At 49.0% G+C, this 15787-nt stretch overlaps 1 protein-coding gene across 39 annotated transcripts in view; it reads left to right on the top strand.

Moving 5' to 3' along the window:
• Nucleotides 1-15389, top strand: part of LOC119243347 (protocadherin gamma-C4) — a 177396-nt gene extending 162007 nt beyond the window's left edge. For all 39 annotated transcript variants that reach the window (XM_054694305.1, XM_054694301.1, XM_054694306.1 and 36 more), the window contains 2 exons: nt 8363-8451; nt 13388-15389. In XM_054694305.1, coding sequence (XP_054550280.1) covers nt 8363-8451; nt 13388-13614 — 316 coding nt within the window. In that variant the 3' untranslated portion in view covers nt 13615-15389. The remainder of the gene's footprint in view (nt 1-8362; nt 8452-13387) is intronic.
• Nucleotides 15390-15787: the final 398 nt, after the last annotated feature.

Below are 15787 nucleotides of genomic sequence, written 5' to 3'. Positions count from 1 at the left end.
ACTCAATTCACAGTCATCTCCCCACCAAAGGAACCTTTTCCTAACTCCTTAGGGGTGAAGGGTGGTCTTAAAATGGTTTGTGGGTGGAGGAGAGGCTTTTTATATCCATCTATTGCCTACACCCCTCTGCTCCGGGTTGGGCTGGGCTCTGTCCCGGGCTGGGCTCTGTCCCGGCCTGGGACAGAAAAAGAGAGAAGCTGGAAGCTTCTCCCAGAAGCTTCCGAAAGAGCAAACGCAAAGGGGAGTGTGCGTGGGGTGGTGGTGGTGGGGGGGCTGGGTGGGGCAAGCAGAGACAGCATAGCTGGAGATGGGGTCACAAGGAATGGTCTGGGAACCTGGAGGGGCAAGATCTCCCCTGCCCGGCCTTCTGGTCCCCTCCAGTCCTGCCCTCTCTGCTGCAGTCCTTTTTCTCTGCCACTCTCTTATCTCTACGTCCTTCCCTCAGTCTCTATCTCAGTTTAAATCTCTGCCTCTCCCTCTCTTTCTAGGTCTCTATCTCAGTTTCTGTCTTTATTGCTGCATCTCAGTCCCTGCCATTTGTATCTCCTTGCATTGATCTGTGCCTCACTGGTGCCTGCTAGGGCGGAGGTGCTCAATAAATGTGGAAACAATGAATAAATGTGACTCTTCCTCAGTCTCAGTCTCTGTTTCTCCTTTTCTCTCTGTCTCTGTCTCTCCTTTCATTATTTCCTAGTGTCCTTGCATTCCTCTGTCTCCAGCCTCTTCATGTCTATTTCCCCATTTCTGCTTTTCTCTGTTCTCTGTTCTTGCCCCTCTCCGTATATCTAAGTCTGTTGTCTGTCTCTCTCTGTCGCTCTTTATCTCTCCCTCCGTCTGTCTTTTATTCTCTCTCATTTCTTTGTACTTGTGGGCAAACCAGCACACACATGCGTGCACACACACACATGCCCTCCCTCTCCCTCTCATGCGGCCCCTCTCACACAGAGCCTTTGATCTCTGCTCCCCACCACACGCCATCCCAGCCAGGCAGTCCCAGCTGCTCTTTTCAATCGGGAATGAATTCCTGCTGAGACAGGAACCCCCTGTGGGTGAGGGGTGGGGGAGGGAAACTTCAGCGGAAAGACCAACCTTCAGTTGGTCTAAGGGGAGAAAGGTGGGCTGGGGGCCAGGCCTCCCAGTTAGACGTCTGAAGCCTGGAAGAGTTCAAGGAGCTGGAGAAAGAGGGAGGGCAGAGCTTGGGCTGCCTTCCCCTGCCTCCTTGCCAGTCATTGGTGGGGCACCTGCTGCCCACATTTCCCCAGGTACTGCAGATTCTGAGCCCTTGCTGCCACGAGAACCCAAGAGGCCTTGGTATATGCTAGGGACTCCAGCTCTCGGGCATGTGCAGTTCTGCTTCTGGTATCAGGATCTCAAGGCACTTCCTAGAAGGCCCCTGGAAGACAGCAAACCAGAAGACTTGGCTGCCCTTACCCCTCCCTTGACCCCAACTGTCTCCTCTCTCCTCCTGGCCTTGCTAGCCTTCCCATAGGTTATCCATTAAGTCATTCATGTACTCATTCCTGTATTCATTCATGTTTTTATTCATTCAACAAGTATTTATTGAGTATCTACTTACTATGAACCAGGCCCTGTGCTAAACACTGGCCTATAAGAGTGATTAAGCAGTCCTGATTCGTGAGCTCATAGGCATCCAGGCCAACAGAGACAGAAAATTGACAACAAATCACACTAAAAAAAATTAATAAAAATAGGGTAATGTGAGTATAATGGGGAAGAGAGAGAGAGAAGTCTTCCAGGAAGAAGTGACACTGAGCTGAGGTGGTAAGAAATACTGGGCAATTGATATCCCCTTTCCCCACCCCCAGTTCAGGCCATATACTCCCCCTGAGACCTCTGAATGTGCACCTGGGGTGAGCGTCTTACCCCTGCCTCGAGTACCTTTACATCAAATGAGAGACTTGGTGTTCTGAAATACTTATAGGCATTCTTGGAGAGATGGAGGATCAGACTCAGGATCTCTCGCTTCCATACTTAGCTTGAGAGGGATGGGACAATTTCTAATTCAGCTCCAAAATGGCCCAGATGAAATAAGTGTTGGGGACCTAGTCTAACAACTGCGACTTCCCTTCTTCATAATTTCAATAAGTAGAGCACACTTACTATAGGCCAGTGTTCTAGGTGTAGGAGATATAAAATAGACATGATTCTTGAGTTTACAATGTGTTGTGGAAGACAAATATTAACCAAATAACCGAAATAAATGCAAGATTGGAACTGTCATAAGTGCTATGAAGAGCAGTACCTGGTGGTGAGAGCATTAGATGGGGATTCCACTCGGTCAGGGAGCAGGAGGACATCAAGAGAAAGGGGTAACTGTGCTGCGTGAGATCTGAAGGATAAATATAAATTAACCTACTGAAAGAAAGAGGGAAGAGCATTCAAGGTGGAGGGGAGAGCTTATGCAAAGGCCCTGTGGTAAAGCCACTCAGGTCAACAGAATGACAGTGAGTTTTTTTTCTTTGCTGCCCTTCTGATTAGCTAATTGGAGCGAGAAGATATAGAGGGGAGAATTCTCTTGTTCAGTTTAATGCTGGTTCCAGCCCTCCATTATTTCTCTGCCCCACTCCCTTTCCTCCACCACCTTGGCTACTGACACACCAAATTTGAAGTACTAGTACTGGCTAATTCAGTAAAACTGGTTTAAGTTCAGGTCAGCACTGACTCACATTTTGGACTAAAGGGAAAAAGAATTACGTCTGCAGTCCCTGCCTCCCAGGTGTTCCTCCTCCCTACCACTATCCATTCTCAGGTCATTCTTTAAGCTACTGGTTCCAATAGCTGTTGTCTCAAGTTCTGAACCCAGCAGTCAGTGCTCCTATAACCCAGGCACTGCCCTGCAGCTGTTCCCAGCCTCTGCCCAGAGGAGAGAGTGACCATTTCACATTCCTCTGTTCTTTGATGGCTCCACCCTGGCCTTCCCCAATTCTGGGTCCTCTTCCATCCCTCTCCTCTGAAAGACACCACCTACTTTCCCTCCATTTGGGAAGTCATTCAACAAACAGCATTTTTTCCTGTTTATAAAATAATGCTTATTATAGAAGCATGAGCAACGGAGAAAAAAATATTTAAAGGAAAAGCACCACAATATCACAACTGAGGGAAACCACCACTAACCTTTTTTTTTTTTTCAGAAAGAAAATTTCAAATCTATACCAAAGTAGACAGAATGATATAATGAACCTCTGTGATTCCAATATCTGATTTCAACTAATTCCCTCACTTGTTTTACCTCTATCTCAATCCTAATCTTCCCTTGAATTATTTTGAAGTAAATCTCAGACATCATATAATTTCATCTGGACCTTCACTGTCTTTAACAGATGACTGTTTAAATGTATAAACACTAAAAATAATATTGATAACCTAGTAACATAGTAAGATCAAATAATGTTAATAAACAAATATCAAATTGCCAGTCTATATTCACGTTTCCCAGTTATACATCTCTCTGTTTGCATGCTTATCCAAATTAAGGCCCACATTTTGCATTTGGTCGAGTGTTTCAAATCTCTTAAGTTGTGAAAGTCTCCCATCTTACATTTTTTCAATTTATTCATGGACTCATTAGTATTTTATATATATGTTTCTAGCCTTACCCATTACACATAGTATCTCAGAAAGGTACATGTTATGCAGTCAAACAATATGCAAAGGCTGCTGCTTTTTAAAAAATATCTGATTCAATTAAATAAGTTATTCACCAACTTGTTCATAGAATATCGGGGACTTTTATTCTCTGTCAACTGGTATATTTCTTACCAGTTTGTTTTTTTTTAATTGAGGTCATACTGTCCATCAGTATTCTAGACTTTTTCCCCCCCTTCTTTAGATACCAGGAGAATTTCCTCATGTCAGTAAGTCATTTAATTATGCATAATAGCCCCTCATCTAGACATATATTTTAAAATGCTGATAGGCCTTAAAAAATACACATGCATTTACATATTAACATAATTAAATCCAGGCTGTTGTCAGAGGTGATTTCCCCAGCTTTCTGCCATTTTTTTAATGTTTTTTTTTTTTTTTTTTCTTAAAAGATTTATTTATTTATTTATTTATACAAGCACTGGGTACAGTCAGAAGCGCGGGAGGGTGAGAGAATTCACCAGAGCCAGAGCGGGGAGCAGAGCAGGCAGAAGGACCAAAGTACACTGCTGAGGGGAGCAGTGGGTGGCAGGAGAGGTCTGCGCTCCATGTGGGACCCTTGCCCTGTGGCCAGGGCTCAAACTGGTACTGCAGAGGCTGCGGGCAGCTTCGCAAGCCAGCGCTCAACCGCTGCGCCACCGGGGAGGCCCTCTGCCATTTTTGAGCATGATGCACAGAACATTTACCACAACTCAGGCTCTGGCATACTCCACACACACACACACACACTCCGTGTGCCAGAATACAAAGTCCTTAGAGTGAGAACTGTAGCTGTCATGTCGTAAATTGTAGGGCCTATCTCTACAGAGTGGGTGCTTGGGAAGTGGTCTGTTAGATGTAGTCCATCTGTTCCACTTTTATTTTTTACTTTTTTTCCAAATCCTGGAAAAGTCCCCTATACCTGCTCTAGGACTTCCCAGTGAAGCCCCATATGTTGTCTTGTATAAGATCATAAACTTCAGATCCACATTAGACCTATGTCAGGTTGCATCTCTGCCAGTTACCAGCAGTGTGACTATGGGAAAATCTCTCATCGTCTCTGAGTCCCCAGATCCATCTGTTTGAAAACAGGGATAATCATATAACACTTATCTGCAGGTGCTTTTGAGGCTAAAATAGATTGTACACATATATATATATCCCAGTCAGCCCAGTGCCCGGAGACTAGAACACTCTTGGTAAATGGTTGAAAAAGAAGTCTCTCCTTGTCCACCTCAAGCAGCTTCAGAGAGCTGGCAGCCTGCCTGTACTTGGCCTTCAGGCTTTCCCAAGGATCCTCCTTGTAGCCTAAGCCCATCATGGTTCCAGACCCACCTTTATTGACTCATCTTTATTCCACTTCGCACCCCTATAGCGTACCCTTCTAAACTGTGGCATCTGACCCTGTTGTTTGTCCCACAGCCCCCACGCTTTTCTCCCTGCAATCTTCTCAGCCCCTACTCTCCCCACTCTATCCCCATAGGCCCCTCACCTTGGCCTGCACCACCTGCCATAGCCCTGCATCATCAGGCAGGCCTGGAGAGAACTCCGGGAGGTTGTGAGTCATGAGTCCTGAATTTTCATGGAGATGCAGATGACTGAGGCCCCACTACAGGGTTCCTGTCCTCCCAGAGGTACCCCCAACCCTCCATTCTTTTCCAAGAGCAACACTGAACTTTAAATAGTGAAATACTATTATGACGACCCCCCTTTTAAACACGTGACTGGCTTTGTAGAGCTCTTAGGATGAGACCCACATCTTTCATGACCCTCTCCTCTGCAGCCCCAGCCTGGACACCACCTCCCCTTGCAGGGGTCACACTGTCTTCTCCTTAGTCCTTTAAACTCTGCCCAACCTCAGGCTCAGCCAGATATTCCCTTGGCCTGGGAGTATGATACTATTTTTCCTGGCTAACTAAATTTTAACCTCCAGGTTTTTATTTTGAAATGTTTCAAACCTATGGAAAAGTTGAAAGACTAGTATGATGACCATCCAAATACTCGTTTTACCTAGATTCACCAATTGTTACTATTTTGCACATTTGCATTATCTTTCTTTCTCTCCCTCTCTCCACATACGCTTTTCTTTGAACCATTTCAGAGTCGCAGAGATCATAACATTCGAAATACTTCAGTGTACGTCACCTGATAACAGTAACATTCTCATATAGAACCTCAAAGAATGATCACATTTGAGGACTTTAACATTAATGCATTAACATACAGCCAGCGAGCAGATTTTCATAGATGTTCTCCAAATGTCCTTTTAACCTTTTGTTTTGAATCCAGAATTTTATCAAGAAGGCATGAATTGCATTTGCTTGCCTTGTCTCTTTCATCTCCTTTAATCTAGAACAACCTCTTTATTTTTGGGGGGTGGGAGGTTGTTTTCTTACAATGTAGAGTTTTTTTTTTTTTTTAAAGAATCTGGGCCAGTAATCTTTTTAAATGTAAGAATACGCGTGGGTGACACGTGTGCCCCCCTCATCACATCAGGAGTCATTTCATGTAGATTTGTTCCATTATCACTGACTGGCGGTCAGTTTATTCACTTGGTTCAAGTGGTGTCCCCATATCTTTGCATTATAAGAATATTTTTAAATATTTGCAATCAATACCTAACGAATGGGTGATGTTTGAGACAGTGCAGCAACCTTTCATCCTCTTTTAGTATTTGAGTATTCACTCATCCTTGCCTGAAGCTGTTTTTACAATGGCTACAAAGTGGTCATTTTCTATCATTCTTTTCCCATTTGTTTAGTTGGCATTCTCCTGCCAATCACCTGGGTAACTCCTTCAGGTCTAAATTCCCTGCCTTTTCCTCAGAGAATCCTACAGTGATGGAATTCCCAAACCAGACTAGGCGAGGACTCTCCTGTACCCTCTGCTTTTTGCCTCGATAGCACTTGTCACAATTACAGTGAAATAACTGTGTGATTATTTACTGCCAGCCTCTCTGTGGACCTCAAGCGCCATAAAGATGGCCTGTTTCAGTCATCTCATGGCTTTAACCCCAGCACCTAGTCTGATGCATAGTAATCACTCACTAAATATTTGGTGAATAAGGGACATAGAATTCTAACCCTTCCCACTCTGGGAGGCAGAAGTGAGATTCCAGCTTTACTCTCCAACCCTAACTCTACATTTGCTGTGATGGTGTAGAAAGCAGCTGTGTGCTCTCATCTGAGCCTTGGACAGAGTCTGCCTATCTGGGGGTGGGGAATCCCACATCCAGGAGACCATAGCAGGAACAACTGTAAAGCAATTCTTGGTTGTGCTCTCCCACCCTGACAATACACACACACACACACACACACACACACTTTCTCTCTCTCTCTCTCTTTTTAAGATTTATTTATTTATACAAGAACCGGGGTACAGGCCAGATGTGTGAGAGGGTGAGAGGATTCACCAGAGACAGAGCAGGGAGCAGAACAGGCAGACTGATGAAATACACTGCCGAGGGGGAGCAGCGGGCACGACAGGAGAGGTCTGCTGCACCATGTGGGACCCTCGCCAGCTGGCCGGGATCGAACCCGCCCTGCAGAGGCTGCGGACAGCTTCACAGCGCTTCACAGCACAGCGCTCAACCATCCACACTACCAGGGGAGGCCCCCCATACACACTCTTTTAGGCCTTCAGGACCCGCCCCATAGCTCACCCCCAGTGCCAAATCCTTCTTACTTGTAGTGATAGAACTCTGCAGATCTTTCCCCATTCATTCAGGAGTAAATATTTATTGAGAAACTTCAATGTGCCAACTATCACATAATAGACTATGTGTGAGTGTCGGGGTGCTTTGCCCTCCCCTCAAAAAGGGAAATTATTTGATCCTTGAAAATTCAACACAAAGCATGAAAATAGTCACTATGGCAAAAATCCAAGTTGAGTTGAAATGCATTAAGGTTCTTTTACAGGGAAGCATTTTTTAAGGTTATGAATCACTTCATGTTTTTCTCAATGCTTAGAGTTGAAAGATCTTAAGAAGGAGCTTTAGTAGGAAGATGGCAGACACAGACCAGCTTCAGTTTGGTCTGGTGCGAAGCACAAGGTACAAGAGCAGGGGACCTAGCGCTGCCACGAGCTGGGGACGGGTGCCTCACACAGGCACCTGACCCGACAAATTGTATTCCTGTTAAAATTCAAGGCAAAGGTTGGGAACCAGCATTCTAAGCAAACAGTATCTGCGCCAGAATAGGTTTAATGATAGAATATTTGGGAGCCGGGCAGAGGGATGTTCTTGTAAAATAGATGGGCGGGTTCTTATGTGTCATGGATTTTATCCTGAGGGATTAACAAGCCATCGAAGTTATCACATTTGTGCTTTAGAACTCTGTCTCTCCCTGCCCCGGGGCCCTTCATATCTCCCTAGGTTTTCTCTAGCTCTGGCACATTCTCTCCCCTTTCTCACCCTCACTGCTCTCAGGAGAGGATCTGAGCTCCTTCACCATGACAGTAAGCCACTGCTCCCTCCTGCAGGGGAAGCTGCAGTTTATGCCCCTCTGTCACTCTAGGGCCATGGAGTCTGACACAGCTGTTTTGTGGACTGACAAGTGGTGGTCTGGCTTCTGAAGGATCATATAAACTTCTTTCTACCTTGAGGAAAGGGAGCAGGTCATAGGTGTGGGGTACTGGATCTGGGGACCCTGGGAGAGAACAGGAAGGGCATAAGCTGCACTGACCTGGGAGACCATGCTCACTACTCCTCTCTCCCCAGCTCCCAAAATGGCGATGAAACCGGCACTTGGCCTAACAACCAGTTTGACACAGAGATGCTGCAAGCTATGATCTTGGCCTCCGCCAGCGGTAAGTGTGCCAGTGTGCGGTTTGGGATGCGAGACTGGGAATCCTGGGGGCATCCCAAGGCTACCATGCCTTGAGCCTGGCTGCCACTCTGCATGGTTTCTCTTGATCTTTCAGCTGCTCTGTGAGGACACAGAATTCCAGGACATAAAACCAGGCTAACGAACAGTAGAGGGATTAGGGATCCTGGGATACTCAAGAGGGGGTGAACAAGGAAAGACCCATGGAGGAGACATGGGGAGTAGTGGTTAAGAGTCTAGCCCTGGAAAATGACAGCATCAGTCTGGGCCACTGTCATTGTGATTTTGATCAATTTACCTAACCTCTCTAAACCTCAGTTTCCTCAGCCAAGAAAATGGACACAGCGACCTCAAAGGGTCGTGGTAAGAATTACAGGAGATGATAGCTGAAAGCTGAAGTATGACCTGGTACACTCAAACCCTCACTCCATGGAGCAGGTGGGGCTGCTCCGAGCAGAGAGAACAAACTCCGGATATGTGAGACCCCTTCTCTCTTTTGTGTTGCCGCCACCTCCAGAGCAGAATTTTGTTTTCCAGCAAGGCTAACAAAGAACTTTATATGTATCAGAGATTCATCCCATGGTTTTTGTTGCTGAAGACTCACAGGGGTCCCTAGCAGAGAAGCAGAACAATATCGTCATTACCTGAGAGCACAGACTTTGGAGACGGGCCAGCCTGGATTCAAATTCTGGCATCACCACAGCTGTGAGCCCCTCTGGGCCTCAGTTTGACTGAGTGAAACGGTACAACAGCCCATCCCCATTGTGGTGACGTGGGGGCCAAATGTAAGGCCCCAGGATTGGCAGAGAGTAGTGGTATAATACAGAGTAGCTAAAATGGATTAATTATGGTCTTTATTGACCCAGAGGGGTGGATAGAAGGCAGAATTAGAGTAATGTCTATTGATAAGAACTAGCTTCTGAAGCAGCAAATCCTGGGCTTATGTGGAGGCAGGCAGAGGAGTACGGCACCTCTAGTGAGCTGAGAGTCCTGCCCTCCAGCACACCTGGAGGACTGGTGGGTAAAGGATGAGGTAAAATCAGAACAATAATCACCATAATCACCCTGTGTATGGTGATTATGGTCCCAGCACATGCTAGACAAATTTTATGGGCCTCTCATCGGTTAATCCTCTAACTCTGCACAGCAGGTCTGATTACATCCATTTGACACATGAGAGAACTGAAAAATCATTTGCTCCAAGGTCCCCATTTATGAACTGCAGATTAGTGATTCTAACCCAGCCGGACTCGAAAGTTCAGTTCGAGTGCTTTCCACTACAGTGAGTTTGCCCGCCTTTACATCCAGCCTTTGCTGGACGAGAGGATGAGCTGCTCTCAACACCCTGCATTATTCTCCCAGATTAGGGTTGCCAGATAAAATACAGGGCACCCAGTTAAATTCAAACTTCAGATAAACAACAAATAATATTTTAATATAAATAGGCCCCAATACTATACTAAAAAATTGTTTGTTGTTTACCTGGAATTCAAGAACTGGGCACCGGGCATTTTTTGCTAAATCTGGCACCCCTCCCCCAGATGTCAGTGAGGCTGAGTGGAGACAGGCTTGTGGTTAGTGAAGAGGCAGAGGAAGGAAGAAGTGGCAGGGGTGGCCAGCCTTCTGGGACAGAGCTGGCCCATTTGGCAGGGCTATAATTCTAGAGAGGCCAGAGATCGAATATGAAAGAGGCAGGCAGCTGGCCAGTGAACTCTTGAGGAAAGTAAACAGACAGGTATATTTAGCAGTTGTGGTCTTGAGCCCTAAGACCAGGAAGCAGGCTTTTTAGCCTAAAAAAGATTTTAAAAACAAATGAAATCAGTATTTATGGCCCCAGACCTTCCCAGATGGTCCCACAGGGCCATTCAGGCTGGCTCCTCTGTTAAGACTCCACCCCTCCAGCCTACACTGGGCCCGACCCCAGACCAAGCCGGCACCTTGGGGAATGGCCTTTGAGGATGGAGGTGGCAGGGTCAGGCCCTACTCACACTTTCACACCCGATTCCTGGCCCTGGAGCCAGTGAGGTTCCTGGAGCCCAGCCCAGCCTTGCCTGAGGAGCTGCTGGAGGAGTAAGGAAGTTAGAGGCTTTTTAAATAAACAGTTGGGGGCGGGGAGAGGTGTGCTGTCTAGGAGGTTGCAATTTGCACTTGAGCTGACTCTCTAGTTTGACAGGCCTTCCCAGGCACCTTTGGAGAAGCTGCCTTCCCCTGGTCTGAGTGGGAGGGGAGATGAGGGTGGAGAAGTTACACTGCTAGGAGTTGAGTTTCCTGAGGAGAAGCTGGCACAGAGAAAAGCAGCACTGCTCCCACTTTCTCCAGGCCAGTGGATGCCCAGCAAAGGATGCCCTTCTTGGTGCTCTTCAGAGTCTGTTTCTCCTTCGACTAAGGGAGGGTCCTGGTCACTGCACAACACGAGTCTTGTGAGGGTAGATGGGGCATTAGAGAACTGATTCTGTAAAAGGTCAGAGCCTAGAGTTGTACTTGTCAGATTTATAGATAGGAAACTGACACCTGAGTTGTGCAAGGCCTAGGCCTAGGTCACACAGCTCCTTGGTGGCAGAGATGACCAGATGGAACTCCAGTGCCAGCCTCTTTCTGCTAACTCTGGATTTCCATCTTCCCTTCCAGTCCAGTGCAGCTTCATTGCGCCCCATAGGGGCCCATCCTACATCAGGCCTGTGTTCTGGGGAGCAGGTGACATAGGCAGGCCTTATCATTTTCATATACTTGTGTACTCCTCTGGGATCTTGGGTGCATGTAGGACTTGGGCGGGTGAGCCTGGCTTCTACTTACCCAGTCACACCCTTCTCTCCCCATTTCCCCCGCTTTCTCTTCTGTGCACCCTCCCCCAGTCCTTGGTGCCTCCAAGTTCTTTCCTTTAGGCCCTAAATCGCTCCCGAATCCTGAGTCTTTGAAGTCTGATCTGGGTGCCCTCCCCCAGCCCTTCCCTTCCCAGGCTTGAGGAGGGGAGGGGGCCGGCCGGAGAGGACTGGGCCTCTGGAGTTAATTAGGGAAAAGGAGAGCTGTCAGTGGAATGAAGGGGGGCGGGGGAGGGGCGGGGAGCAGGAGGGGACGAGAGCAGGAAGGAGAGGAGGAAGTGGGCAGCTGCTCCCTCCCACCCAGCCCCTTATCCCCACCCCCAAAGCCCCGGGATCCGGGGACTTGGAACTTAAAAGCTGTAGAAACCTGAGCTCCGGGGTGAGGAGGCGGAAAGACCCTGGCTCATCTCTCCTCTCCCTTTTCATATGCTCCTCCTTCCCAGTCCTGGTGTCGTTCTTTGAAAATATTTCCTGTCTCTATTTCTCAATCCCCTGGTGGTATCTCAGGATTACTCAACCTCTCAGGCTTTAGTCACAACCGGGGTCTGAGGCGGGAGGAGGGGTAGAGGAAAGCCCTCGGGTCTGCTGGGCTGGGGCTGGGCGGTCCTGGGGTTTTAACTCTATCTTTGCCAGAATTCTCCAGCAGCATCCTTGTGATCTCTAGCCAGTCATCCAAATTCCTGATTCCTCCCGCGTATCCCACTGTCAAGCAGTGTGTGAGATATAAGTAATGCCTCGCACTACAGTGATGATGATGATTAATCACTGATAACAACTAACTGATGAGCACTTACCTTACTAGTGCCTGGACTGCCTTACCTAGAGCGCGATCTCATTTCATCCTCAGAAAATCCCGTTGAGGAAGCACTCCTGTGCTTCTCTGCCTTTGATATGGATGCAGATCACGTGGCAAACGTGAAAATGCAGATTCCAAGTCTGTTTGGAACAAACTCCCAGATGATGCTGAAAGAGGGCCAGGATGTGTCCTTCGCTGGAACCCACTTCTTCTTCATGCAGCAGGCAGGCAGCTGGGCTGGAGGTGCCATCTGTGATGTCTCCTAGCCCCAATCTGCTGTGCCTGTCCGCAGTGTACCTCAGATAGCCGAGTCTACGTCATTATCTTCCCAGCTTCATAGAACGAACTTCTCTCCCTCTCTTTCCCCCTCAGAGTAATGATGGGCCACTCTGCAGTGATGGTGGTGCGCCCACCGCATCCATGCTCATGCGCACTCAGGTCTGACTCCTTCTAACTTGTACTGGCTGGTAGGACCAGTCTTAATTTTTCTGAGCCTTGCTTCCCTCATCTGTAAAAGGAGAATAATATCACTTACCTCTCTGGGTTGTGGTGTGGAGTTTAAAGCCTCACGCAGGTGCAACATCTGGCACAGTGCTTGGCACAGAGTAGGCAATAATGGTTGGAAAGTGGGTGGAAGAGCATTCCCTCCTAACTAACGACAGAAGCTTGAAATACCTACTCCGTGCTAGGCATTGGGTGATGGAGATTGATACGAACCAAGGTCACAGCCCCCTGGAGAATGGGCCAGAGTGGATGACGGAGGCTCCCTTGGAAAGGGATAGGACAAGGATTTGGGAGCCAGGGTCTCAGCCCTATGAAAAATAAGAGCTAGCATGTTTTAAGTCCTTACCATGTACCAGGCACTATTCTAAGTGCATCACATCATGGTCTTGTTTTGCCTTCTATCTACCAAAGAACTAGATACTAGTATGGTTCCCATTTTGCTGGTCAAAAAACTGAGGAGACAGGGCCCCCCCTGGTGGCGGAGCACTTGAGCGCTGCCCGCAGCCTCTGCAGCGCCAGTTCGATCCCCGGCTACCGGCGAGGGTCCCACAAAAAAACAAAAAAAACCCAAAAACTAAAACTAAAAACTGAGGAGACATAGGGAGATTAGATAGATTTGCTCGGGATCACTGTAGGTAAAAGAACTGGGAGTCAGACCTCTTACCTCTATTTCTTGTGGATAAGGAGGGTCTTCTCAGTGCTCATCGTGGTCTGGGTGCTTTGCAGGCAGACTGCTTGTGGTACAAAGGAGTGACTGTTGGGGACCTGAAGTGTAGCCCTTGACCTTTCTGTCTCTGCAGAAGCTGCTGATGGGAGCTCCACCCTGGGAGGGGGCGCCGGCACCATGGGCCTGAGTGCCCGCTACGGGCCTCAGTTCACCCTACAACATGTGCCCGACTACCGCCAGAATGTCTACATCCCAGGCAGCAACGCCACACTGACCAACGCAGCTGGCAAGCGGGATGGGAAGGCCCCGGCAGGTGGCAACGGCAACAAGAAGAAGTCCGGCAAGAAGGAGAAGAAGTAATGTGGAGGCCAGACCTGGAGCCAAAGGGCAGCCTCCCTCCCCAACCAGCCCAGCCTCTCCCTGCCTGTACCCAGGCCTCTGATTTTCAGGCCTTGCCCCCAGGATACTGGCAGGGGCCAAGATCATTCTCCCCTTGGGAAACAGAAATAAGTGCCCAGTCAACACCCCCCTCTCTGCCCCCAAGGAATTGAATATGCAAAGGGAGTTCTGCCAGAACCCCCATCCAATCAGTTGCTGTGCCCATGGGGGTAGTGGGGATAGTGTAGACACCAAAACCATTTATCATATCCCCTTTAGTTACAGCTGAACTCCTCATCTTCGAAATTCAATCAGGCCCATCCATCCCCTGCCTCCCTGCTACCCATGCCACTCCACCCCACTCCTTCAATAGCTCCTTTTTCTTGAGTAAGGTGGTTGGTGTGTTGAGGTACCAGGTGACCTTAAAAAGCTCACAGTTCTGAAGAGTTGGAAGGGCACCATCACCTCTGGGCCTCCCCTTCAACCTTCAAACTTGTCCCAAAACATGGTGCCAGTTCCTTCACCTCCTGAGGCCAAGGTCAAGTTTTGGGAGATGTGGTCACCATCCCCATGGTACTGATGCTTGCTGGATTTAGGGAGGGCATTTTGCTATCATGCCTCTTCCCAACACCCTGGGGACCAGTCTTTTGTTTTGTTTTGTTTCATTGTTTGATGTTCCCACTGCATGCTGTGACCTCCCCTTCCCCAAACGAGAAACGCCATTGCATGTTCCAAGAGAGTATGGGATAGTAGGATAAAGAAGGGAAGGGTGTGTGTATGTGTGTGGATGGGGGCATGTACAAAACCTGACCCATCAGGTGAAGGGGGTCTTGCAGGAAGTTCTCTATGCCCCCAGGGTACTGACCAGATCCCCAAACTCCAGCCCCAAACCAAGCACCAGGTTGGACCCTCATCTACCACATACAGGGCTCAGTCCAGGCTGCCAGCTTTGGGTGAGCTACAGCAACAGTGGATTTAAACGGGCAGTGCAGTCCAAGGAAGCTTTGAGCAGGTTTGGGACCAGGTCCCCTGAGAGGTCAGAGGGGCCTCTGTGGGTGCTGGGTACTCCAGAGGTGGAAAGATCAGTGTGGCCCCAGTAGGAAGCCAGGGCCAAGTAGGCTATCGTTGGTCCCTGGGCCCAGGAGGCAATGAGGTACAACAGGGAGCAAGTGGACAAAAAGGCTCAGCCCAGGCCACAAGTCCCCTGTGCGCCTCAAGCCCCCCGGCCCTTCACCTCGCCAGGTGCCATTTCTTCTCCGTGAAGGCCACTGCCCAGGCCCCCAGTCCGCCTCCTTGTGGCCAGAGCCTGGTTAAAGTCCCCCAGTGCCTCCTTGTGCATAGACCTTCCTCAGCCCACCCCCTCTGACCCCGGGCCCCGTTCATCCAGCGGGGCTGCGGGAGAACCCCACCCCCGCCCTTACAATAGTTAGAGCCCCATCCCTTTTTCGGCTGGTATAGAATAGCCAATAGTGTAGTGCGGTGTGCTTTTCCGTGATGGCGAGTGGGCAGCGGGCGGCGGGCTCCGCGCAGCCGTCTGTCCTTGAGTCTGCCTGCGGCGGCCCGTGCTGTGTTTTGTGCTGTGTCCACGCGCTGCGGCGACCCCCTCCCCAGTACTGACTCCTATAAGCGCTTCTCTTCGCATAGTCACGTAGATCCCCACCCCACCCCCTTCCTGTGTCTCACGCAAGTTTTATACTCTAATATTTATATGGCTTTTTTTTCTTTGAAAAAAATTAATAAAAAGGTTTCTTCTGAAAGGCTGAGCGTTTCTGTGCAAGAGGTAGAGGCTCCTGGCCTGTGTGACTGTGAGCGGAGAGGTGCACCCTGGAAAGCAGGAATGGAGGGCCGGGGTGATTTTTTTGTTTGCGCCTGGGGTTTATGTCATTGCCGTGGGGGTGAGCGGCTGTCAGGTGTAGCGTGCAACACTGATGTGCCTGTGTCGAGGTGTGTGGTTGCAGGCGTGCTTGTGGATCTGCGTACGTCGCGTGGAATCGTCTTGCGGGTCCGTTGGGGGTGGGGGTCGCAGCTGCGCGCTCGCGGCGGCCCCCGCCACGGTGTTCGCCCCAGTCTCCAGGCAGAAGAGACTCCCGCGCTCGGGCGCGAGCGGCGGGGGCGGGCTGGCGCCAGGCTCGCGGCGCTGGAGAGGGGGCGAAGA

This window comes from Talpa occidentalis, unplaced genomic scaffold (assembly GCF_014898055.3).
Source record: "Talpa occidentalis isolate TD23 unplaced genomic scaffold, MPIMG_talOcc4v2.1 talOcc4.13, whole genome shotgun sequence".
In the NCBI taxonomy this organism is placed as follows: Eukaryota; Metazoa; Chordata; class Mammalia; order Eulipotyphla; family Talpidae; genus Talpa; species Talpa occidentalis.
The sequence above is the reverse complement of the archived record's forward strand: the minus strand, read 5'-3'. Positions and strand labels throughout refer to the sequence as shown.